Genomic DNA, 26,156 nt, shown 5'->3' on the forward strand with positions numbered 1-26,156 from the left:
TTCATTCCCTCCCTCCCCACCAAATTCCACTACTAACAACTTCAAATCTGTTTCCTGAGAATGATTAGGGTTTGTACAAGATCAACATAAATCAACTTCACTGAAAAACATACAGTTAGAAACAAAGGTTCTAAACCAAGTCCTTAATAATTCTCAATCTGTCTTTTAGGAGATTTAGTGAAAATCACGGTGGGTTTCTAAGCTTGTGGTCCATTTACCCCAAGGCAAGCCTTCTCTATTTGGTTTGGAGCCACATGTCTTGTTGATTGCTGTAGTGAAAGGAAAGCACCTGGGCAGAGCCCCTCAGTCTCGATGGTTTCAGCCTCCAAATGGAATTCTGCCATTCTCGGCAAGAAATGCTTCGAAAGTCAGTGGTGTGCCAACGCAGTTCTTCCTTCGAAAGTCAGCGGTGTGCCAAGGCCGTTCTTCCCTGGAACGTGCAGAAAGATTCCATTCTCAAACCGAGGGGTCCGTTTGGAAAGCAGAGCCATTGGGAAGCCAGGAGGAAGGTGGGCCATCCCGTGATACTGGGCGGTACCACCAGGAAGGCAGGAGGAAGGCGGGCCGTCCCTGTGACACCAGGCGTGACCACATGAGATTTGGGGCCCCGTCTTAGGGTTGGGGAGAAATTCCCGCAGCCCATGCCCCAGGCCGGCCCGTGGGCAGCTCCCAGCGGGTGGGGCAGTTTTTCTCCAAGTCAGGAGTAGGGGATCCAGCCCAGGCAGACTGAAGCCTGGTGGCTGAGGTGAGGGCTCGTGAGGAAGACCTGGTCCTGAAGGCCTGGCCTGTGTGTTGCCACCTGTCTGGTCCCTTCTGAGCAGCTGTCCCCTCGCAGAGGCCAGGTTGTCAGGGCCGGGCAGTGGCCACCCCAACGCCTGCGAGGCCACCTAGTGTCCCCAAGAGTGGCTCAGAGGAGAAGGGGCTCCTGCTTTTACTCAGAGCCACAGAATCAGGACAGAAACAAGATGAGAGTGGCTAACGCCTTCCACAGCCTCGAACAGAAGCCTGGTGGGGGCTCCAGCTCTGGGTCCGTCCTGCAGACCTGGGCGCTGCTCCCCGCCCTGGCATCCCCTGTGCATCTGCCTGTGTGGCTGCCCATTTTCCCCCATCTCTGTCTCCAGCGTCTGGAAACACATCCAACTTTGCTCTGGCCTCACCTTCACCCAATCCCTTCTCTGACCCACTGGCTCTCTCGGGTGACACCAGCGTCCTTAGTCTGGGTGGAAGGCCCATGTGCTGCGTCTTTGTTTGAGGCTGTTTTCTGGGACCGAGGGTGGACGTGGGCCAGCAGAGTGCGGGGCTGCCCCTGGGCCTTGGGGCCTGGCACACCTGGCTGGACCCCGGACTGACCCTGAGTCGACGCTTGTGTTCTTCACGTGCGTTGGGTCTGACTCTGCCTCTGAAAGGGGCCCTGTGCCGTGCCTTGAGCATGATGGAAGCACTAACCTGGGCCATGCGTGGGGGGTACCCTACCTGGAGCCCAGCCAGCAGCTTGACCACGTGCCGTGTGAGGGACATGGCCTGGTGGCCTTGGGTCAGGCAGAGCTGGGTCACCTGATCATGTGACCCCAGACGGTGTTTCTGCGTCTGATTCTTCAACTGTGAACTGGACTCGGTGACATTCTCTGTCCCAGGGCTGATGTTTATGGGTGACTAAAGTCTCACCACACCTGCGATTTTCCACAGCAGTGGTCGGGGTGACAGCTGGCCGCCAGGCCTGTGGGGGACGGGCAGTCCCTGGGCTGAGCCTCCGGGATTCCAGAGGTCCGTGGTGCTGGGCCTCCCTCCGGCCTCTGTTGGGTCTTTTACCTGGAGTGGTTGGTTGATCTTGGGTGACATCCACCCCCTGAGTCACCCTCCCCCAGCCCCTACTGCCCCTCCAGCCACTAGAGCCCATGTGCCCTGGCCCCCAGGCCCCGGATCTTCCGCTCTGGAAACTCCCTGCACCACCCGAGTGAGGTCTCGCTCCAGAAACGCCCCGCACCACCCGAGTGAAGTTCCTCTTTCCCGGCGTTTTCCAGGTGTGGCTCCCGTTCTCTAACCAATGACATTGACACCCAGGCACGAAGGGCCAGCTCATGTCCCCCTCTGAGTGCTATTTGTCTTTAATGGGTGATGTGCATCTCTGCAGGGTCACCTGGAGGCTCATGCCCCGTCTGCCCCAGGGGAGAAGACCCTGTGGCCCTGACCTTTCCCTCAGCCCCTGCCAGCAGCTCAGCCTGCCAGGATCACTGCGAGAGGCCCCCTGCCAGCAGCTCAGCCTGCCAGGATCACTGCGAGAGGCCCCCTGCCAGCAGCTCAGCCTGCCAGGATCACTGCGAGAGGCCCTCTGCCAGCAGCTCAGCCCGCCAGGATCACTGCGAGAGGCCCCCTGCCAGCAGCTCAGCCCGCCAGGATCACTGCGAGAGGCCCCCTGCCAGCAGCTCAGCCCGCCAGGATCACTGCGAGAGGCCCCCTGCCAGCAGCTCAGCCCGCCAGGATCACTGCGAGAGGCCCCCTGCCAGCAGCTCAGCCCGCCAGGATCACTGCGAGAGGCCCCCTGCCAGCAGCTCAGCCCGCCAGGATCACTGCGAGAGGCCCCCTGCCAGCAGCTCAGCCTGCCAGGATCACTGCGAGAGGCCCCCTGCCAGCAGCTCAGCCTGCCAGGATCACTGCGAGAGGCCCAGCGGGTAGGGGAGGCCCCGGGGCCTGCGTCTTCATCCTTTCTCCTCCCCACACAGCCTGGGCATCTGTCAGACATGACCCGCGGGGAGCTGCAGCCTGGACCTGGTGGGTCCATGTGTCCCCTCCCTGTGGGGTCTGACAGGGGTCTCTGACCCTCCTCCACCCCCTCCTCACCCTACACATTGGATTTCTGTGGAAAGGAATCATCAGATCCATCCTTTCTTCTCCGTAACCATTTAGCCCAGAAAGAATGCAATTTAAATGCTCACGGCCTTGTGAGGTCACGGGAGCTGCAGAGACATGGACTGTCTCACCCCAGGGCGCCCCGAATCACAGGAGGTGGCTCTGAAGACTGCTCGAGTCTTCCTGATTTCTCGGTGTCCTCTGCATCGCATGGAGGTATTGAAGCCCAGATCCAGAGGCTCAACGCTGAGTAAACAGCCCGACAGGGACAGAGTGGAGCAAAGCCCTGACCAGGCCAGGGTGACACTGAGGTTCACTGTGGTGATTCGCCAGAGGTGGAAGGACATCTGTCAGCCGTAAAGCTCTGTCTTCCACACGGAAACCTCCTGCCGTAAAATGACTTACCAGAGGTCAACCCAAAGCACTTCTGCAGCCTTCAGATGATGACTGGGAAATAAATTGTCTTTATTACCTCCTCAGAGACCCCAAAATAAAAGATAGGCAATCTGTGCTGTTAATGTAATGACTTCCCCGAGGAAACGATGAAGGTACAGTCCCGCTCTGCAATTGACAGCAAAGCCCACTGCAGCACCCTGTGCAGCAGAGGAAACACTCTCTCCACGGGGGTCTGGGGAGGCCTTGGCTGCAAACTCAACCTCTCTCAGATGTGCCGTGGGTTTTCCCCAACTAGCAGGCTCAGGACTGGTATTTTTCCTGGTCAAATGCAGCTCTGCAGGTGTGTAAGATGCCCAGTGCTTTAATGCATGTCCTGATTGTGTCAATGCACAACTCATGGGTGCATTCATGAGTCCTCATTGGGCCGGTCCCCTGGTCACCGCCTGCCCTGTGCCTTGTGGCTCACGTGCATGTCACAGATGGCACATTCCTCGGCACCCCAAACCCCTTGCTGCACTGCCGTGCTGTCCGTCTGCAGCTCCCGTGCTCGCCCTGGTGATGGTCAGCATGAGCAGAGTCCACAGTGTCTGGAGGGCTCGTCCGCATCTGAGATTCACGCTGCGTTACTGTGATTCCCAGTGAAGGGACAGCCCTGACCCCAGCTGTCCTGTGACCTTATCGTGGTGAGGGGCTGGTACAGTGATGTAGGGGGTGTCTGCTCTGAGCTTGCACCCACCCTGACCCCTCCTGGCTCCTGCCCTGGGGCTGATCCAGGCTCCCCAGGGCAGATGCAGCTGTGACTGGACCGCCTCATGAGCGTCTCACAATGTGCTGCCCTCACAGACCCCCACACAGGCCCCTCAGACCCACTCCCACCCTGTCAGGGAACTGTGGGTCTCCTCGAGCCAGGACGCCGTGGTCTGGGACTCAGTGCTGAGTGTGCCACGTGGGGCCCAGCCCTTGTCATGAGCCGGCTGGACCTCCTACATGGCTGAAGCCCCTGGCACGCCCAAGGTGGGGGCGTCTGGGCTGCCACCAGCTAGATCTCCTACTCTCGCAGCTTTTGGGTCTCTCTCTAGTCACCCTGTCTGCCTCCCGAGTGTCAGGAAGGCTGTGAGAAGACGTATTGACCAGAACAACCTTACACCAGAGTGTCAGGAAGGCCGTGAGAAGACATACTGACCAGAACAACCTTACACACATGCTTGAGACTGGATGATTCTCTACACCCCTGGTTCCTTATGAGAGATGGGGGGTGGACAGAAGAGCTCATGAAACCCAGCAGCCACCCCAGGGCTGGAGCACAGGCCACAGCCCCCCAGCAGCTATGAGCTCTGTTTCCTGCCAACAGCAGCAGTATCCTTGTGGGGAAAGGAGATGCCTCCGTTTACCAAGGCTATGATCATCCAAGGTGCGGAGCCTCCCAGCCACCCCAATATCATTTCACTTTAGGATGTGAGGCGACACTTGAAAGCCCTGTTCTCTCTGCATGAGGAACCCCAGCCATGCGCCCCGTTCTCTCTGCGTGAGGAACCCCAGCCGTGCACCCCGTTCTCTCTGCATGAGGAACCCTAACTGTGCTCCTGGGCGGGAAGGAAGAAGGAAGATGCAAATCAGTGGGAAACTAGCTTTGGCACCTCCGGAGCATCAACTGTTTCACAGCCTAGCTGACCAGCCACGGAAATGATCAGCCACGGAAACAACCAGCCACGGAAACGACCAGCCACGGAAACGGCTGCCTGGAGAGGCCGTGATCAGTCCATCCCTGCAGGGGGAAGATGAGCTTGTGCAGGCCACTGGCTAACACAGTTCATCCCATGCCTCCTACATACCAAGCACTGTGCCAGGTGCTTTTCACTTCTGGGGTGCCCGAGCCTCAGCACTTGGGGGAGATTCACACCATCCCTGCTCATTTCATAAGGAATAAACTCAACTTAGTTACCGTATCAGTTCCCAGATTGGTGCTAGAGAAAAATAGCAACTCTGCCTCTAGGGAGATGCCGATGAAAGCTCTCAGACCAGGGTAGCCAGTGCGGGACCCAGAGTGAGCTTGAAGCCGTTCGGAGGAGCTGGGCAGTCCCAGGCCTGGGACGGGAGGAGGGAGGCCAGTCTGGGGAGTTTTTCTGCAATGTAGACAAGATTTTAACTTTCTACACTTTCGCACTTTCCCTCCTCCAAATTGGAAATCCATCCATGGGAGGCTGAGGCGGGAGGATTGCTTGAGCCCAGGATGTTGAGGTTACAGCGAGCCGTGATTGCACTGCTGCTCTCCAGCCTGGGCGACAGAGCAAGGACCCCCTCCCCCAGCCCCACCGCTGAAGTCTCCCCAAAACAAAATTAACTAAATGCTACAAACAGTGGGTTAATCAGAAATTAGCTCCTGGGATGGGTCTAGATATCAACCCTTGTGTATTAGCATCCACGACCCTTTACAGTGGATTCTCTTTCAAAAACTGCTTCATCTATTTTCAATAGCAAATCTATGGGAATGACAACTGTCTGGCAGCCAGATTTTATTTTCCCTTTTCCTCAAATGCTCAATGCCCTATGACAGCGGATGGGAGCGAGTTTCTGCCGCTGTCAGTGAGCACTGCACAGAGTGGTGCTGCAGCCAGGAGAGGGCAGTGGTGGCCCGGGGCTGGGTCCTGGAAAGGAGCTGCCGCCCAGAGGAAGCCGGAGCCCTGTCTAAGAGGACTTGAATGGAGGTGGGAATGTGTTATTGGAGGTGGGAAGTTTACCAGAACAGTCACCTGTGGTGGCAGAGAACCCGAGTGCACAGGACAGGACCCGGCCCTTCCCCAGTGGGGTCTTCATCCCCCTGGAGGGTCCCCAGGGAGGACAGTGGGAGGTGGGCCCACAGTTCTGGAGTCCACAGGAGCCCACCTGACGCTCATGGGGTTGGGGCCAGGAGTCACTAAAACACTTAAGGATCAGCTGGTGTCTCTCTTTAGAGCAGCTTGTTATCAAGAGACAGCAAAACACCTTCAGAACCTCCTATCCCATCTCTAGGAGTCCGTGCCCACCCGATGTTCTCTCATGCTCCAGCAGCAAGGCCAGCCAAGCCCCCTTTCCTCCTCCTCCTCAAGCCCCTCTTCTTGCACGCTTCTCAGGCCTTTCCCAAGCTGCCTGGGGTTTTGTCCTCAGGACGGAGCTGGAAAGGGGAGAGAGGCAGCGTGCTGGGCCCGGTGAGCACCCTCTCCTTTGTAAATGAAGATGCCTCTGGTGACGTCCGCGGGGCGACGTGGGCACAGCCTCAGCCCCGTCCATGGGTCCATCCCCTCGGTCTGGAGTGGCATCCTGAGGGCACCTTCCTCCCTCTGTACCCCATGACAGCTTCCAGCTTTGCCATCTGCCCGAGCCTGGTCTCTTCAGCCCCCGCCTCACATGTGCAGGGCTGACATCCACCCTGCTGGGCCCTTCTCCCCGTCCAGGTGGAGGCCGGTGGCCCTGCAGGGTGAGACATGCCCAGCATCTTCCCAGTTCACCTTTCAGCCACTCAGGCTCCTCGTGGTTCCTTGGTGTCTGCATCGCCTCCCGGTGGGTCGCCTCCGACCCGCCTTTCACTCTCCCTCTGTGAGGCCATCTTCGCTTGCCCCTGGAAGCCCACCTGGCTGCCCTGTGGCCCTCCCACCTGGCTGCCCTGTGGCCCTCCCACCTGCCCGTCCTGCCACCGCCGCTGGTCTCTGAGCCCCACACCCACACAGCTTGGCCTTCATCAAACTGCAGGACCCATATCCAAGTCTCCCTCCCATGGTCCTCTGAACTGATAAATAGGAGGCTGGAGACAGACACAGGAGTAGGGGGAGGGCTGTGTTCACCAGGCTGGAGAGGAGATGCAGGAGTGATGGTGGCCCGTGTTCACCAGGAGAGGAGACACGGGAGTGGGGTGGGGGAAAGTGTTCACTGGGAGAGGAGATGCGGGTGTGGGGTGGGCCTGTGATCATCAGGAAATGGGAGCAGGAGTTGGGGGGATGGGGGCTGTGTTCACTGGGAAAGATCCCATGTTTGATCTGCCTGCTTCTCCCTTCCATCCTGGCTGCCTTCACTGCCCTATAACAGGTGACAAGAGCAGAAGGTAAACAAGGATAAGAGGGAAAGCTGGTCATGGTGGAGATGGAGGCCCCAGGAGCAGGAGGGCCACAGAGGAGCCCAGTGGACCTGTTAGGAACACCAGGGGTCCTTGCCCCTCTAGGCAGCCAAGAGGAACATCTGGGGTAGGAGCTGGGGTAGAGAAGCAGCTGCCAGAGAGGAACATCAGAGGGAGAAAGGAGCGGCTGGAGGGGAGGAGCAACTGGAGGAGAGGAGTAGCTTGTGGGGGCGGGGGAGCCTCTGAGAGAGAGGAACAGCTGGGGAAGGTGCCTGGCAGCACAGAAGGAAATTGCGAGGATCCCACTAGCCTCGTCCAGTCACCCCTTCTTAGACAGTGAGAAGCTTCCCTGGGGTTGAACCTGGAGGACTTGCTGTGACCAGTGGAGATCACTGGTTGCCTACACCAGGTCCCTGGTGCCTGGCCATGGATCAGTACCTGTCCGTGGCCTGTTCGAAGCTGGGCCACACAGCAGGAGGCAAGTAGCGGGCAAGGGAGTGAAGCTTCCTGTGTATTTACAGCCACTCCTCTTGATGGGACACAGAGCCAGACCCTATCTCCAAAAACAGAAAGAAAATCCATCTCCATTAAACAGTAGCTCCCGTTCCCTCTCCTGGCAGCCCCTGGCAGCCACCATTCTACTTTGTTCCCGGGTTTGCTGACTAGAGATCCTGAATATATATGTGAAATCATGCGGGGTTTATCCTTCTGTGACCGGCTCATTTCACCCAGCCTAATCTCTTCGGGGATCCTGCTGTTGTAGCGTGTGTCCGAATCTCCCTCCTGGTTACAGCTGGATCATATTCTATTACGTGGATATTCCGCGTTTTGTGTAGCCACTCATCCGTTGATGGACGCCGGTTGCCTCCACTGTGCGGCTCCCTGGATTGTGCTGCTGTGAGCTGGGCATGCGCTTCTGTTCCAGTTCCTGCTTTCAGTACTGCTGGGCATTTCCTGGGTGCAGCTTTCGGGTCTCTGGAGGAGCCCGGTCACAGGGTCCCTCTGCTGTTGGAGAACTCATGGTTTATACTCACTATTGCCGCAGTGTGGCCTCACAGTCACGTACAGAATTCCGAGTTCGAAGCTGGGTGCCCACTCCCTCTCTGATTCCGAAGGGGAAAAGAATCCGCCTGTGCTGAGTGTTCATCCCATGCCAGGCACAGGGCTGTGCTCTTACATGTGGGGTCGCTGTTTGGGGGCACCATATGGCGGGCCGATGGGCTCTGCTGTCTGGGGCTTGTTCCCTGGCCTGCGCAGTGCAGGTGGCATCCTCAGCGCTGGGATGAGGGCAGGTAGGGGGTCCGTGTGCCCCCCTCGCACACGAGCCCCTGAGCTCCAGGCCGAGGCTCCGGAGGGGCTGCTCACCCGGTGTGCTTTCCCTCCAGGTGAATGAGAAGATGTAGCACAGCGGCAGCCCGGGTGACACCTGCTGGGAGCTTGCGTGGACACCCCAGCCACCCCCAGCCCAGCCCAGCCAGAGCACCCTGCCCCTGGGCATCCCCCCGGCCATCCAGCCTCATCATGTCCAAGAGAGGCATGGGCAGCCGGGCCAAGGGGGACAAGGCGGAGGCCCTCGCGGCGCTGCAGGCGGCCAACGAGGAGCTTCGAGCCAAGCTCACAGACATCCAGATCGAGCTGCAGCAGGAGAAGAGCAAGGTGGGCTCCCCCCAGACCCCCCCCTTGAATGCCCCTCCCTCCCGCCTCCCCCGGGGCCCCAGAGGCTCTTCCTAGAGTGGGTTTGGCCAGGTCCCTGTGGAAACCCCCACCCAGTCCTAGAGGCAGCCTGGGACAGACCACGTGGTTGGGGGTGGGGGCGGCAGGCAGTGGGAGACCGGATGAGGGCTCTGTAGGCAGAGGTGCTATGGTGGTTACCGCAAACCACGGTGAGCTCACAGAAAATATCCTCTGCTGTGCGGGGACAGCCCTCCCATCTGGGGCCGCAGGGCCTTGAGGGTCTGTGCCTAGTGGGGCCGTCCCTGGAAAGGACGCTGACTTTCCCACTGCAGCATCCGTGGTGGAACTGACCTGAAACAGAGTGGGCAGGTATGGCTCTCGCATGGGAATAAAGGAAAAAGACGGGCTGTCGGTTTAGAGCTTCCAGGTTCGGAGGAACAGCGCCTGTGACCAAACGCGGAGATGCAGGGCAAGCCCAGGGGAATAGGGAGGCCCACGATGGCCTCTGGCTGGATGACCAGCACTTTGGGGCTCTTGAAGCCTCGGGAAAGATTGGCCTGTGCTGAGCTGTGCTGGCAGCCAAGGTGGGGGGAGTCTGCAGCGGGGGTAGGGGCTGACCAGAGGACAGGCCAAGCCCTAGGGTGGGCCACCCTTGCCTGAACCTCTTTCCACCTCCAGCATTACCTTTGCCCCCTCCTTTCCATCTCCTGGTCCCCAGGAGCCATTAAGAAGTGTGCCCGGGCTCCTGGAAGAAGAAGGCAAAGGAGAGAGCATCTGGAGAGAAGGCAGCACCAGGAAGGGGCTGGGCACGAAGGCAGGTGCCTGCCGCAGGCTTGGAAGAGCCTGGGTCACTCGTGGATGGTGTCCCCGCTCTGGGCCCTAGTTCTCTTCCTCCCCGCTTCTTCCCCAGCAAAGGCATCTCTCTCGGGGGTGCATGGTCTGCTGGTGGAGGGGAATCGGGTTATTTGGGGCTGGTTGCTTAACCTCTGACTTATTCAACCTCCTGTGATTTCACCTCCTTGTTATATCAAAAGAAGAATGTTGCGTGATACGTGATAATCATGTGTAGTTCAGATTTTGGTGCCCACACCACAAGGAAAGTTGTATTAGAACATGAGTCATCCCAGCACATTAGGAGGCCAAGGCGGGAGGATCGCTTGAGCCCAGGAGTGCGAGACCAGCCTGGGCAACATACGGAGACCTCATCTCTGCAAAAAAAAAAAAAAGGACAAATTAGCCGAGTGCAGTGGTGTGCTCCTGTGGGCTCAGCTGCTCAGGAGGCTGAGGCGAGACAATTACTTGAGTCTGGGAGGTTGAGGCTACAGTAAGCTATGATTGTGCCACTGTACTCTAGCCTGGGTGACAGAGCGAGACCCTGTCTCTCAAGAAATAAAAATGATTAAAAAAAAAACCCACAGCTGCACCTGCTCATTTGCATATTATCCTTGGAGTTGACCCACAAAACCTAAAATATTTACCATCTGGCCCCACCCCCATTCCTCCCCCTCCTGCCGTGAGTTCCCTCCTCTGTAGGATGGGGATGAACGCAGCGCCCACTGCCTGTGGCCTGGAGGAGGGAGTGCTGCTGAGGCTCCCGGGCACAGCTGGGGGAGAGTCTCGCTTCTAGGATACCAGAAGGCCGATGGCACGGGGACATGGTCAGTAAATGTGCGTCCAGCACCTGCTCTGTGCCAGGTGCCCATAAATCGCAAACGGCAATGCCCAGAGGCCCAGACTTGCTGCAGGAGCACAAGGTCAGGGTGCTAATGTCCCCCACCCCCGAAAATGGGGAGTTGCCCCAAATGGAGAGACCAGGCTGTACGGCGAGCCTCAGACGTGGCTGTCGTCCTCCCTCTCCCCGTTTTGCTGGTGGAAGAAGAGATGACTCGTCCAGAGCCCAGGGAGAATGAAACCCTTTGTTTTATTGAGTAAAAGTATAACAATTATCTTTTTTTAAAAAAACAGTCTGTCACTCTGTCACCCTGTCTGGAGTGCAGTGGTGCGATCTCGGCTCACTACAGCCTCGACCTCCTGGGCTCAAGCAGTCCTCTCACCTCAACCCCCCAAGTAACTGAGACCACAGGTGTGCACCACCATGCCCAGCTACTTTTTTTTTTTTTTTTTTTTTTTTTTTACTTTTTTGTAGAGACTGGGTCTCGCCATGTTGCCCAGGCTGGTCTCAAACTCCTGGACTCAAGCGATCTTCCTGCCTCAGCCTCCCAGTGTGCTGGGATTACAGGGCTGAGCCACTGCCCCCGGCCAATAATTATCTTCTTAACACAAACACCACATGTGGACATCCCAGCTTTAGTGCCTGGTTCTCTGTCCACCCAATTACAGCAGCATCATGTGACGTTTTGTGCAGTTTTGCCAAAGCACATCCATCTGCGATGCCCCGAGGGACACACGCTCCTTGATGGTCAACAGGCCAGGTTTGCGGGCTCCCCAGGTGCCGGCAGGAGTTCCAGGGCCAGTGTCTGATGGCTGCAACCCAGACTCGCTGGGCACCTTGCGGGGTGTGTTTAGTTGTACCTGGAGGAGAGGATGTTCCCTCTTGGCACAACGTGCAGAAGGCACCAGAGGAAAGGAACAGAGAAGAGGCCTGTTTGCCTCAGAGCTCCTCGTCCTGGACACCCTCACCAGAGAGTTCATGTCATGGTTTCCTGCATAAGTGATCTGAGCCCCGCCTCCTCAAGCATAACTGACAGCTGGACGCACAGGCGGCAACTCCCGTCTGCCAAGTGACCACAGCGCCTCTTGGAGTCAGTTCCACGTGGAACAGTGCAGCTGGCACAAGCTCGTCCATGGTATTCACGTGCCCCACCGTGTTGGGCCTGTTGACAGCATCCAGGCTGATTCGATTTTCGGCTGATACCGCAGTCCTATATGTGGGTCTTGGACCACATGCAAAAGAATTCCTGTAGGAGACGTTCTTGCAAGCCAAATTGGGCCAGAACGTGTCTGTTTGCAGTTTGACGGTGACGTTCCCAGGGCCCGTGGAGAACAGAGAGGGCCCTTCAGGGAGGTCCAGCTGGCTCCCAAGGGCAGCTCCAGGAGCCAGGTCGGGGCAGAGTCCTTGCCGCTGGCTCACACCGGTGGGAAGGTGCTGGCTGCTCTGGGACCACTGGGGTTCAAGATCGTGACTTGGTGCTACTCCTTCCTGCAGACCTAGTTATCCGGGCTTAACCAAGGACTCTGAAATATTCTCGTCTCTGCCAGGGGGTTCTTTCTAGGCTAGGGTTTTCACACCTCACTATGCAGTAGAGCCAGGACCTTGGTCCTGCTGGAGCAGAAGCTGCCGGGAGGCATGGGGAGGCATCTGCATCATGGACTTGCCCTCCCACACCAGCTCCTCTGGTCAGCTCCCTCCCTCTGCCGGCCCTTTCATCCTGCCAGTCCCAGGGGGCAGTGGATTTCCAACATTAAAGGAGCTTCCAGGAGATGCAGAAAATTATTCTTTGTCTCCTCAACTTCCAGGGTCTACAGCTAACTAAAGCAGGGGGCTGGAGAGGAAAAACGATGGGTGGGATACAGATGGCGCGTTGGACAAGAGAGAGCCCCCGGGCCACCAAGACCCCAGAGCATTCTCTGACCCTGCTCCTAACTCATTAACTCCTCCCTCCCCTGCCTCCTTGGCCCGACCCTCCCCCACCTCATTCACCTGCTCTTCTCCTACCTGGTCCTGTCTCCTACTGGTGCCTCCAACCCAAACCTGGACCTTCCCAGCCAAGCGTCATTTAAAACATTCAAGGCCGGGTACAGTGGTTCACACCTGTAGTCCCAGCACTTTGGAAGACCGAGGCGGGAGAATCACTTGAGCCCAGGAGTTCGAGACCAGCCTGGGCAACTTGGCAAAACCTGGTCTCCACCAAAAAAAAAAAAAAAAAAAAATACATTTATACACACGCACACACACATATGTATATGTTATATGTGTGTGTGTATGTGTATATATATACACGTGTGTGTATATATTATACACATGTATATGTAAGACACGCATATATATATATTTAAAAAACTGGGCATGGTGGCACTCACCTGTAGTCCCAGCTACGTGGGAAGATGACTTGAGCCCAGGAGGTTGAGGGTACAGTGAGCCATGATTGTGCCACTGCACTCTAGCCTGGGTGACAGAGCAAGACTGTCTCAAAAAACAAAACTTTTTAAAATTAAAAACATTTGAGGTTAAAAAAGATCGTGTGCACACAGAAAATAATATGGCAGACAGGCAGATAGGCACCACCCACAATTAACAAATTACCTCATTTGGGTTCAAATACAAGCAAACTAGAAGCTCTCCGCCTGGCTGCCTGCCCTTGTTCCTGCGCGCCCGCCGAGAGGTCTGGGTCCCCCTGTGCCCGGGCATCTTCCTGGCCTGACAATGACAGCAAGGGTCTCACCGACGGTAATGAGACTTCAGCTCATTGCACCTGAGGGCCCTGAGGACCTGGAGCCTCCAGCCCCTTTTCTTCCAGCTCCCACCTGGGCTTTCTCTTCTCCCTACTCCATTCCATAAATGGACTATCCCATCTGAGTCGACCTTTGGGTCTTCCTGAGCTGGGAAGGGCTCGAGGCTGTAGCTTCTGCGTGGTTAGAAACAGGACCATGGGAAGCCTTCAGGGGCCCCTGGGCTCTTGCAGCTCACACAGCATCTTGGCCTTTACCACAAACATGGGGATTCTTGATCTGCAAAACACTTGCATAAGTCATGGCCAAGCAGGGAAGAGAAAATAGGAATTCAGTCATTACAATGGTCAGCATCAATGCTTCTGAAGTCTTTACTGTGTCCATGCCAAAAGTAATATCGTCATTACAACCCCAGGACAGGAATCTGTAACTAGACCTGCAGCTGTGGAACCGGAGCCTCCTATCTAATTTCCAGCAGATCCAGATACCTCAGAAGCACCCATTGGGGAGAATCCAGTTCTGGACCTCAAGAGAGAAATCAGTGACCGGCCAGAGGAGCCATTCCCAGAACAGACCGACCTGCTCCACTGGCCTCCTGCAGCCTGGAGGGGACAGGCAGCCCCCAAGCCAGTCTGGAATCCAGCGGTGCCCTGGAAGCTCCCACAGCCCACTGGTGGCCAAGGCGGCATCTGGCAGCCTCTACCAGCTCAGGCATGGGCAGGTGCTCCTGGGCTGCCGGTGCCTCCAGCAGGGCCTGAGCCTTCGCAGCTCCCAAGGCCGGATCCCAGCATGGGCCCACCGATAGATGGGCCCTGCCTTCTGTGCAGTTTCCCTGCGGTTGTGGGAAGGTGTGCTCTCCTCTCACGTGGTGATTAAATCCGTTTACATTGAGCAACTGAGGGAGGGGGTGCTGCTTGTTCCTCTGCCATGGTCTTGGGCTGCCATGCACTGGGGAGCTCATCTCTTTATCAGGAATCATTAGAATTCCGCAACTGCATCATCAGATTTTGCAGGCTGCAATTTTCAGGGTAAGGAAGGTTCCTGTGAGTTCTGGAAAAAGCATTTCGGATTTCAGTCCGATGGTTAATCGATCAGCGAGGAAGACTTGAACAGACTGAGATTTGACAAGTCAAAAATAAAATGTTTTAAATAAAAGCTGACCCTTCTCCAGGTGCCAGCCCTCTGGGAGAGTGAGACGGACGCTTCCCAGTAAGGAAGGGGAGGGGCTCACAGGAAGGGCTCTCGTGGGAACTGCAGGGATGTGAACTCGGCCTTATCTTGAGCTTGTCTTGAGGAAGGTGCAGTGTGTGCTCCTTTAAAGCGGGGAAGAGCCGTACATGTCGTGAGGATGTAAGTCACCGTGTTTTTGTCATGGACACGAAGGCTGCAGCTCTGGCCTGGGCACAACAGGGCCCCTGATGCCTGTTCCAGGGTTTGGCCACTGCCCACCCTCCTGCAGGCTGAGCCCCGCCTCTTGGAACTGCTTGATGAGGAACCAGTGCAGGGAGCAGAGAAAATCCACGGCAGTCACACCTTTCAGAGGTGCCTGGAAAGTCCTACAAGATCCCGGCTCTAACTGGGGGGCCTGCTTAGAGGTGGGAGACCCCGTGGAAGCTCCAGCCTCCTGCCCCCACAGGAAATGTGTCCTGGGCAGCTGTGCCCCTGCAGGCCTGTGGAGGGAGGTGGCAGTGATGGGGACAGGGGCCGAGGCAAGGGGTGGCAGAGCCAGCAGACACAGTGGGTGGTGCTGGGGTCACTGCTGAGGAAGTGGCTTTGGAGCAGAGAGCCCCCATGAGCACAGGAAGGCTCCGGGTGGGGCTAGAGCCCAGGTATAAATGGGGTGAATGGGCATGGGTGTGACCTGGAGACCAGGAAGGCCAGGGCAGGTGCAGCCATCATGGGGAGGGTGCAGGAGAGGTCGGTAAAGGTGGCCATGGGCCCCGGGTCCGTGCAGGTGTGGGGCAGGAGGGGGCCTAGTAATGTATGGTCCACATGGGGACACTCTGGAGGGAGAAAGGGGGTTACTGATCACTATGCTGGAACAACAAGGAAAGCCAGCCTCCCCGGACTGCTGGGCATCCCACCGTGGCAAGGCAGGGAGCTTGGGCTGTGCTCCAGGCACGGCCAACAGCCTCTGGGAGCCTTAAAGCTGGACATGACCTGACTTCTATTTGCATATTATATATTGTAAATACGTTTATTTAAAATATTTCGACGTTTTAAACATACCCTCTGGCTGCTGTGGGAGGGGCTGAGGGGAGCAGAGAGCAGTGGGAGGCGGCTGCTCATGCCGTGGCTGAGGGTGGCAGCTGTGGAGGGGCATAGGGCAGAGACACCAGGATATGTGGGCAGGCAGGGGTAGAGTCTGTGGGTGGACGGTGTGTGGAACGGCTCTGGGACACGGGAGAGGAGCCAGGAGGTGTGGGCAGGTGTGGGGGTAGAGTCTGTGGGTGGACGGTGTGTGGAATGGCTCTGGGACACGAGGGAGAGGGGCCAGGAGGTGTGGGCAGGTGGGGGTAGAGTGTGCACGTGGACGGTGATTGGGATGCTCCAGGCTCGGGTCTGAGCAGCAGTGGCCGGGCTGCCCTTTGCTGAGGTGGCATCTGGGCAGGATAATGGGCACTGGGGGCCGGAGAACATCAAGGATTCTGCATGGGACAGGGCACCATGGAGCCTCACACCAACATCCAGGTGGGGGCTGCCATGTTGGCGGTGAGCATAGGTGGCCACCGTCCCGCGGGGCACACGGGTCTCAGGTGTGGGAACAGGGTCTCCGGGTGGTGGGAGATGCTGCCCGGAGAACAGCGCGAGGGGAGACGGGGCTGGGACCCGCCCTGGGCACTCGGCTCGTCAGCTGGGAAGCCCAGAGAGGGCAGCGAGGAGGCCATGCTCTTGGCCTTCTCCCTCCTCACATCTGCTTCCAGAACATTCCATCCCGCCTCGGTTCTTTTGGGCTGTTAGGTTTTAAGAAGGGTCTCTTTTCCTGGTTCCTTATTTTGTTCAATTGTCTTCTTTTCTTCAGTGTTTTTGTCTACAAAGTCCCACGTGGCTCTTTTGATTTACATGAATGTCTTGCATTTAAAAAAGGTCTCTGCCTGCCCCTGGGGACCGTCTGCTTATTACTGTGGGTACCTGAATGTTCTGAGCCTTTAGGAGTGGGGAAATAGTTCCCATAAAGAGTCTGGGATTCAGATTCTCCTTGTCCACAGCCACGTGTTTCCTGGGACAGAGCAGCTCTCCACCTCCCCTCCGACACCGGCTCACATGGAGGATGCATCCGACTACCCGGCTGCCGCTTCTTGGTCAGCCTCCCGCTGCCTGGCTGCGAATCCCCTCTCCCCACTCCCTCTGTCCTTCCCTTCTGCCCCCTTTGGCTGCTCCATTCTTTCCTACTCCTCAGAAAGAAACAGACAGTTCTCATCAGAGAACATGCACAGCTAGGGTTTGAAAGACTGTGACCTTCCCACTTTCTAAAGCGTGACTTACTGAAATGTACAAGAAATACACCTACCTAGTGACCAGGACGCTGTATATCCCTGGTCTGAAAGCAGTTGTCACCTCAGTCCTGGGCTTACTAGCCACTCTTGGCCTGCTTTAGGGGATTCAACTTGCACCTCCCAGGATTCTGTGATAAAGTTCAGGAGGTAGATCTGTGAATGGCCAAAAGCATTAGCGGTATTATTTAAGGACATGCAAATCAAAACAAAGTCAAAGCACCCAGTTGCTTTTTACATGGCAGATCCCTGGGGTCGCTGATTGGGTGGAGAAGTGATGCTCTGAGAAGCCGCTGGAAGCTTCTCTGCAGGTGCCTTGGCCACCAGTGCACGGCCCTGAGATGCTGCCAGGCTTCTGTGGCAGTGACTCCGCTGTTAGGAAAAGCGGAATCCGGCAGATACACAGGTTGTTGGTTTTAGCTCTGCTAATGAGAAGGAACAAAGTGGCCACCTGGCTGTCCCGACCTGAGGAAACTGCTAAGGATGTTACGTTGTGTTTACGCAGCAGACTGCCCTGCAGCCATTGGAATCTCATTGAGGAAGAATGTTTGCTAATAGAGGAACTCCCCATTGTCAGGCTAAGAAAAGCCTGGGAAAGGGACAGCAGGGCTTTGTGGAGTTTTCCTGTTGAGGAAAATCTTCACCTGTATCAGGTCATGGAGACACTTTCCTATGTTTTCTTCTAGAAGCTGTGGTGTTTTACCTCTCAATTTTAAATTGGAAACCCAGCAGGGATTGATTTTGGCACATGACGTGAGTAGGATATGATTGTGGATATAAGACGGACCTGGCACCTTTCCCGTGAAAAAGGCTTTACCCGCTGCACTTGCAGCTTCACTTTTCCAATAAAGCCGTGGCCATGCGTGTGAGCCTGTGACATAGTCAGCGTTACCAGCCAGTCCTTCGCCTCTTCTGGGTGTGAGCCTGTGTCATAGCATTACCGGCCAGTCCTTCGCCTCTTCCGGGAGGATGCCTGTGCCGTGCGACTTTGCAGAGCTTTGCTTTGTTCTGGTCAGTGCAGCAGTGACCTGGGCCAGGCCCAAGCGCAGCCCTCTGTCTCCCCTGCTTACTCCTTCACCTCTGTCCTCCTGTGTCTAGACCAGTGGCCAGTCCCAGGAAAAGTGCCATGTGGTACCCACTGAGCCCAGCCTAGGCCACCTGACTCCAGCTGACTACTAGACTCATGAGAAAAAAACGAATGGTTGTTGCTTCTGTGTAGTATGGCGAAAGTTTACTTATTATTTTTGAGACAGAGTCTCACTCTGTCACCCAGGATGGAGTGCAGTGGTGCGATCATAGCTCACTGCAGCCTCTACCCCCTGGCTCAAGCAATCCTCCCACTTCATCCTCCCAAGTAGCTGGGACTACAGGCATGCATCACTGCACCTGGCTAATTTTTTAATTTAGTTTTTTGTACAGACGGGATCTCACTGTGTTGCCCAGGCTGGTCTTGAACTCCTCAAGCCACCCTCCTGCGTCTGCCTTGCACAGTGCTGGGATTACAGGATGAGCCACTGGGCCCGAACAGCAAGAGTTGGCTGTTAGTCACGGAAGCTCCCTGATAGCCTGTTTTGGATTCTATTCTCTCTCGGTTCTTTGCATTTCCATCTACATTTTAGAATCCCTTTGGAGATTTGCATCTTTATAACAGCTTCTATACATTGAATTGCATTGAATCTACAGATCAATTTGAGGAAAATAAACATGTTTATAATGTCGAGTCTTTGGATTCACGAGTACGAGATATTCTTCCATTTATTTAAATGCTTTTAAATTTCTGTCTAACACTTGGTACTTTTCAGCACAGAGGTCTTGGGCATGTTTTCCAACACGTATTCAAAAGTGTTGGATTTTTTGGATACCATTATAAATGGTACGTTTGATATTTTCATTCCTAATTTTTTGCTGATGATGTATAGAAATCCAGTGATTTAAAAAATATTTGAATTGAGCGTTCCTCAATGAATTCATTTCTTCATTCAACCAATCTAATGAATACATATTTTTCCATGACATGGGAAAAGCGTGGTGAGTGGCTGCATGATCCGGGCGAGGGTGAGTTATGCATGAAGTGTTAGCTGGTGCGGCTCCGATTCCATAAACACTTCCCCGAGCTGCCAAATGCCAAAAAATCTGCTCAAATTAGCGCTGAGCACCGTTCATATACCCGCTCTGCCGCCAGCTCCAGCCCTGGCGGGTCACCGCGATCGCGGCCGGGGTCACCCTGGCGGGTCACGGAGATCGCGGCCGGGGTCACCCTGGCGGGTCACCGAGATCGCGGCCGGGGTCACCCTGGCGGGTCACTGCGATGGCGGCCGGGGTCACCCTGGCGGGTCACTGCGATGGCGGCCGGGGTCACCCTGGCGGGTCACTGCGATGGCGGCCGGGGTCACCCTGGCGGGTCACTGCGATCGCGGCTGGGGTCATGCCAGTGGTACACTTCTGTGATCAGAGGGGCACTCTGGGCCCCCTGCTACCGATGGGCTGGGATCCCACCAGCGGCCCAGAGGAGGTCTCCGCACAGCCGCTTGTCAGCCCGGCTGCACTCATCTGGGCCCTTCCAGGCGCCACAGCCCTGATCTTGAACTCTAGTTTTCTGCGTTATCCTGGAGTCATCTCAGGGGACGTTACGGCTGGTTTAAAATAGAGATGTTGACCTGTGACTCGGTGACAGCAGGACAGGCCTGGTAGAGGAGGTTGGTGTGTTCCCCTTCAGTGTTTGTCATTTGCATAAAGGAAATAGTCCTTAAATAGTTGTCTCCAAAGAGGACCCCAAATTCTAGAGCAATTGTTGGAGGTTAGCGGAAGATACTTTCTCTGGAAATAAGACTGTAGGGAAAAATGTTGTTTCTAGTAGAAATGTGGTTTGACTAAAAGTTACTGGTGAAAAAAATGGAAAGGACCTTTGTCCATTTCATTTAAGATTCTATCAACCTTGGAGCAGCCCTGAGGGCTCAGCAGTCCTCCAGCTCCCACTGGAGCCGTGAATATTTGGCGACATCATAAATGAGTATGGCCATGTCCGGCCATAAGCGGGCATTGGGCCGGATGTGCTGGAAACTCCTCGGAGTGGGAGCGCAAGGCCCTTGGCAGCAGAACCTGGTCCGTGGTGGGCAGGGGCTCTCAGCACTGTGGTCCGAATGTAGGACCCCCACAGCATGTCCTCCCCCAACCCCAGACAGGGCCCTTGCTGGGCTATTTTGTTGCTTGTTAGAAGAAGTGCCTTTTCTCCACGGTTTAAAACAGTAACAATCTCAACTCCTGGAATGTATTTTTGATTCAGATGCCAACAATTCTCATGAATAACAACGGATAAAACCTTTCAGCGCATTGCAGATTCCAGTGGGTGACCTCAGGTTTGCCTGAACGGCACCTGCTGCTCAGGTGTTCAGGGTGTTGCAGATTCTGGTGGGTGACCTCAGGTTTGCCTGAATGGTACCTCTGCTCAGGTGTCCCTCAGGACCTTCCCCAGGTGCGGCCTGGTCAGAACTGTGCGTTGTGGCCACCTGTCCTGGGAGCGCCGGCTTTGTGCCACTTTGTGCTGGTCATTGGATCTCACCCGAACGAGTGGGGAATGGTCCATCCTCGTGGCATCCAGGTCTGGCCTGAGGGTTGAAGCCGATCTTGACCCAGGGAGGGGGCATAGTGGCGCCTGTTGCTGCTGAAATACAGGTCTGCAGGCGACGTGGGTGACCTTGTTTCTAGGCGTAGGACAGAAGCATCTGGGTGGCCAGGCTGGGCTGGGCTCGCTGCACTGGGGCCTTGTCCACATGTGGGCCTCGGGGCCTGGCCAGTGTCCACACTTCCAGCTCTTGTCCACCCTTCAGGGTCTGTCCTGATGCTGTCCGGACTCTACCCCTGAAGGGTGGGCAGGCCTGTGGCTACCTGCTGGTTTCTGGCTTGGTTTCTCCCCAGGTCACCCCTGCTTCGCCCCTACTTCACCCCCACTTCACCCCTGCAGCTGGACAGGGCCACGCCAGTGTGGCTGCCCAAGCCCGTTGGTTAAGGGAGGGATGGGGCATCTGTCAGAAACACGCACAAACACCTGGTGTCCCATAGATGAGGGTGGTGCTTGTTTTGAACTGGTGGAAAAGCACATTGGGGCTCACAAAATGTGACCCATTCTGGGCAGGCGTGAGAGGAAGGAGACGTCATCCTCGACTCTTTCAGAAGTAGGTTTAGTGGATGTTTCAGAAATGACTTTAGTTAAATGCCTCATTCACACATGTCATAGCCCCCGATGGCCTAAACTGCAAAGTTTCCAAGCCCCATTAGGTGTGTGTGCATGCATCTCTGCCTGTGCATGTATGTGTGTGTGTGTGTGTCTGTGCATGCATGTGGAGGGGGCATGTGTGTTTTGTGTGCATGTGTGTGCACAAGTGTGTGGTGTGTGTGCACATGTGTGTATGTGGGGGCATGTGTGTGGTGTGTGCCTCTGTGCCTGTGTGTGCATGTGTGTGGTGTGTGCATGTGTGTGGTGTGTGCATGTGTGTGGTGTCTGGTGTCTGGTGTGTGCATGTATGTGGTGTGTGTGCATGTGTGTGGTGTGAGGTGTGTGATGTGTGGTTTGTGCATGTGGGTGGTGTGTGCATGTGGGTGGTGTGTGGTGTGTGGTGCTTGCATGTGTGTGGTGTGTGCGTGTGTGTGCTGTGTGCCTGTGCGTGCATGTGTGTGGTCTGCACATGAGTAGGGTGAGGGGAACAGGATGGGTGAGGCTTGAGCAATCAGCAGGCTTCATGGGTCTCCCCTGCGTCCCCTGGGACCTCGTAGCTCCATGCCAGCTCTCCCTAACCCCTTAGACTTCTAAGGGTGGAGCCTCAGATGTTAATGGTTCAGACTCTAGGCGCCCTATTTAAACAGTGACTCTCTACCCTGGCCCTATGTTACAATCCCCTGTGGAGTGAGAGATGAAGAACAGCCCAGCACCCAATTGCCCCCACCCTGTGCCTCTGCCCAGAGGTCCCTTTCACCCCACAAGGCGTCTCCTGCTTTAGGCCTGTCCCCAACCCCCTGGGCAGATTTACCAGTCTCTGGTTGCCTGTGGTTGTTAACTCAGATGGCAGTAAATAGCAGTGCCGTGGCTCCTGGGGGATGCTGGGGAGATGACTGCAGCTCACCTGGGGGTCAGTGGGGAGATGGCCACAACTCACCGACATCTGGCCCACCTGTGGATCCCAGGAGAGGTGTGAGAATAGACACCAGAACTCACTGTGTGGAATTACAAGTGATTACATGACACAGAACCCAGTTAGATATTTCAGGGAAATTCAGGAAGACTGAAATAACAGAAGTGAACAACAGGAAAATAAATCTCATCAAGTTACTATAACAAAAAGAAATAAGAAGTAGAAAAACGTTCCTACAGACAATGAAACCATACCGGACAAATGCTCCAAAACAGATGGAAGCTATGATGGGCTGTTTCAAAAGGAACTAAAGGACATCAATAAAATGATATAAGGGGCTGGTGGGGTGGCTCACGCCTGTAATCCCAGCACTTTCGGAGGTGGAGGCAGGCGGATCTCCTGAGCCCAGGAGTTTGAGACCAGACTCGGCACCATTGACCCCATCTCTGTGGCACATGCTGCGTAATTTCTTTTCTGTTTTTTTTTTTTTGAGACGGAGTCTCGCGCTGTCACCCAGGCTGGAGTGCAGTGGCCGAATCTCAGCTCACTGCAAGCTCCGCCTCCCGGGTTCACGCCATTCTCCTGCCTCAGCCTCCCGAGTAGCTGGGACTACAGGCGCCCACCACCTCGCCCGGCTAGTTTTTTGTATTTTTAGTAGAGACGGGGTTTCACTGTGTTAGCCAGGATGGTCTCGATCTCCTGACCTCGTGATCCGCCCGTCTCGGCCTCCCAAAGTGCTGGGATTACAGGCTTGAGCCACCGCGCCCGGCCTTATAATTTCTTTTCTCTCCTGATTCCCATTCAAGTTTTCATGAAGGTGAAATTATTGCCTGGTTGGAGGAGGGGCAAGCTGGGCTCTGGGCACAGTGTGGGCATCAGTTCTGGCTCTGCCATGCCTCGCACAGGACCTGCTGTCCCCAAGCCGCAGCCCCACAAGCACGGTGAGCAGAACAGCCTCCCCAGCCTCCTTCCCCTACACACCACGCACGTTCCGGAGCCCGAGTGAAGGGGATTTGGCACGGGACGAGAGGACTCACTAGTCCCCACCCACAAGTGGTATAGAAACGCCCTGGAAAATCTCACTTTTTTACCATTGAACTCAGTGTGAGCTAGAAAAGCAGGAGGTCCCACCTTAAGTGGAAGCCAAAGTAAGGACCGTGTCTGCTCACTCCGGCCTCTTGGGAGTCAGCAGAACTCACACGGCTGGACCAACGACGCTCGCTGGGCCCCGTGTGCAGTTGTGGAATCTCTGGGCCTCGAGCAAGGTTTGGAGAGAGCGTGGTGGCTGGGATTTCTCTGTACTGTGGGGTCTGGGTGGACCAAAAGGAAGGCTCAGGGTTGAGCCCTGCAGGACACGAGGACTGCCAGCCAGGTAGCAGCAGAGTGAGTCAGTGCCACATGTCCTGATGGGGAAATAGCAGCCACCTGTCCCCCAGCAACCCCTCCCCCAGCAACCCCAGAAAGCCTCCGGAAGGGAGGGAGACAAGACAGTCACAAAGAGAGAAATAAGCACTTTTACGGAGTGATCACCGCTGTGCAGAAAGTGAAAAAAAGTAACAAAATCGGCGTGCCTGGGAGGGCAGGGACAGAAGCCCCAGTGTGGGGACGGACGGTGCTGGGCCAGGAGGAGATGACACCAGGAACCTTCAGAGGCCACGCCACGTGCTGCAGGAGGGCTTCCGGCTGGGGAGGAGTCGGGGGTCCAGGTTTTGTGGGATCAGAATTCCTACAGCTATGGGTGAAGAAAACAAAATGCCAAGTTCAGAGTTGCCAAGAAAACAAAATGCCAAGTTCAGGGCGTGGGTGAGGGCATGGGCGTGGGTAAGGGTGTGGGCATGGGTTAGAGCGTGGGTGAGGGTGTGGATGTGGATGAGGGTATGGATGTGGGTGAGGGCGTGGGAGAGGGTGTGGGCATGGGTGTGGGGGCTGGAACCTGCGTTTCATTCTCTGTGGTGCCCTTTCCATGGGGTATGAGATCCTGTGGCTCCTGCAAGGACCTTGCTTATATTCTAAGTGCGCCTGAGGGTCCCAAGGGGGCTGAAGCGTTGAGCTTTATGTTCCAAGGGACCCCTTTTCTGTGGGATTGTGGCACAGCGGGGGGAGGTGGGTTGGAAGAGGACGTGGCCCTGGGCAGGAGAGCAGGTAGCAGGCTTGGGGGTACCCACAGCGGGAGCTGACAGGTTTGCCGATGGCTGGGAGTGGGACGTCAGGAAGGATGGGAGCCAAGAGCAGAGGCTCCGGCTGAGGGGCCATTTCCTGGGACCAGGGCTGCGGCGGAATTCTGCTTGGACAGATGAGACGTGAGATGTCCCTTGCGTGGCTGTATATTCCTCAGGTCCTGGCAGGAAGCAGATGATGCCCAGGGCATGGCCAAGAGGTTACCCAGGGGCTGTTTCTCTGAGTAGATGGGGGAGGTGGAAGAGCCGGGGCCAGTGGGGACACAGCTGACTCCATCCTGCGTCTGTAGGGACAAGGGGGGCGTCTGTTATGAGAGATGCGGCCTGGGGAGCAGGGCCACCTCCCAACAGAAGTGGGGGCCGCAGACGGACCTCCTGGGCCTGCTAATGGTGCCTCTGTGGTCATGTTCCCTGTGTCCTGTTGGGGCTACCCACTGGCCGGACCCAAGAGGGGTCAGAGAGTGGGGGTCCCGGAGAGGCAGCCTCGCAGGCTAGCCCCCCGCATGCAGGCCACAGGACCCTCACAGTCACCAAGGCCTGGCCCCCAGAGTTCCAGAGAGGGGGCTGGGCCAGTGATGAGAGCTTGGGGTCCAGCAGCATGCGATGGTCTTGGAGGCCCAGGAAGGAACAGAGGGAAGAGGGCAGGGCTGTGGGTGCACCCCAGAGTCATCAGGCCAGAAGATGGGGGCCGTGGGTGCACCCCCAGAGTCATCAGGCCAGAAGATGGGGGCTGTGGGTGTACCCCAGAGTTGTGAGGGCAGATGATGGGGGCTGTGGGTACACTCCAGAGTCATAAGGCCAGAAGGTGGGGGCTGTGGGTACACCCCAGAGTCATAAGGCCAGAAGGTGGGGGCTGTGGGTGCACCCCAGAGTCATAAAGTCAGAAGGTGGGGGCTGTGGGTGCACCCCAGAGTCATAAGGTCAGAAGGTGGGGGCTGTGGGTGCACCCTAGAGTCATGAGGCCAGAAGATGGGGGCTGTGGGTGCACCCCAGAGTCGTGAGGCCAGATGATGGGGGCTGTGGGGAGCGTGGGCAGCCAGGTGAGCAGGAGCCCTGAGTCACAAGAGCTATCTCCCAGGGGCTCAAACGCTATGAAGTGGGCAGGAGTCCACCACGGGCCTAACCGTTCAGCTGGGTAGGGGCACCAGAGTCCCGAAATGGCAGGGAAGGGGGCCAGGGTGCCGCTGGAGATCCAGGGCAAATCTGGATTTCAGCCACTTTTTCATCCCATAAATGGACTTTGAGCACCCACTGCCGGTTTGTGGATGGTTGACAGCGTGGACAAGGGTTTGAGCACCTGGATGAAAACACATGGCCCAGAGTCAAAAATCCCAGGGTTCCCCTTAGACACCACCCAGATGGCGCAGTGGCTCAGATTTATTTCCAGGTTTGCCGAGAACATCATGGGACACAAGCGCAGCTCCTGCCATGTGGGTGAGAATGCAGGGAACGGAGCGGGAGCTGCCTGGGGACACTGCAGGTACAGCCCCGTCCCAACTCAGGGCAGCCCCTGCCCGCTCCTCGCTGGGCCGTGTCCGAGGGGAAGAGTCCCACCCTTTTCCTGGTGGATTCACCTGGGAGGTGACCATGGTCTTGCCTCCCCTGTATAACCTGATCCTGGATTAGGTGCACAGACTTCCGTGGACTGAGTGTGTCCGCGGTCTCATGTTCCAGGCTGGAGTGTCCCCTCTGAGGGTTCTCCTGTGGATGCTATGAGTGCACATTCCTGCCCTCCACCAATCAGGTTTGATTCCAGGTTTTCGTAGCCATGTTTGTTAAGGGGTAATTCCAGAATGGAAGATAACCCCCAAGTTTCAAAAAAATCCTCCCCAAATGCACATTCAGGTGTGTGAGTGTGCATCATGGAAGCTCCTCCCAAATACATATTCAGGCGTGAGTGTGTACACGGCCGGAGCTCCTGCCACAGTCGGTCTCGCTGTTGTCT

At 56.3% G+C, this 26,156-nt stretch overlaps 1 protein-coding gene across 1 annotated transcript in view; it reads left to right on the forward strand.

Annotated features, from left to right (window-relative positions):
- The first annotated feature begins 8,747 nt into the window (after nucleotides 1-8,747).
- Nucleotides 8,748-26,156, forward strand: part of JAKMIP3 (Janus kinase and microtubule interacting protein 3) — a 77,104-nt gene continuing 59,695 nt past the window's right edge. The window contains 1 exon segment of the mRNA XM_065521625.2: nucleotides 8,748-8,986. Coding sequence (XP_065377697.1) covers nucleotides 8,852-8,986 — 135 coding nt within the window. The 5' untranslated portion in view covers nucleotides 8,748-8,851.

The sequence above is a fragment of the Macaca fascicularis genome, chromosome 9 (assembly GCF_037993035.2).
Source record: "Macaca fascicularis isolate 582-1 chromosome 9, T2T-MFA8v1.1".
Lineage (NCBI taxonomy): Eukaryota > Metazoa > Chordata > Mammalia > Primates > Cercopithecidae > Macaca > Macaca fascicularis.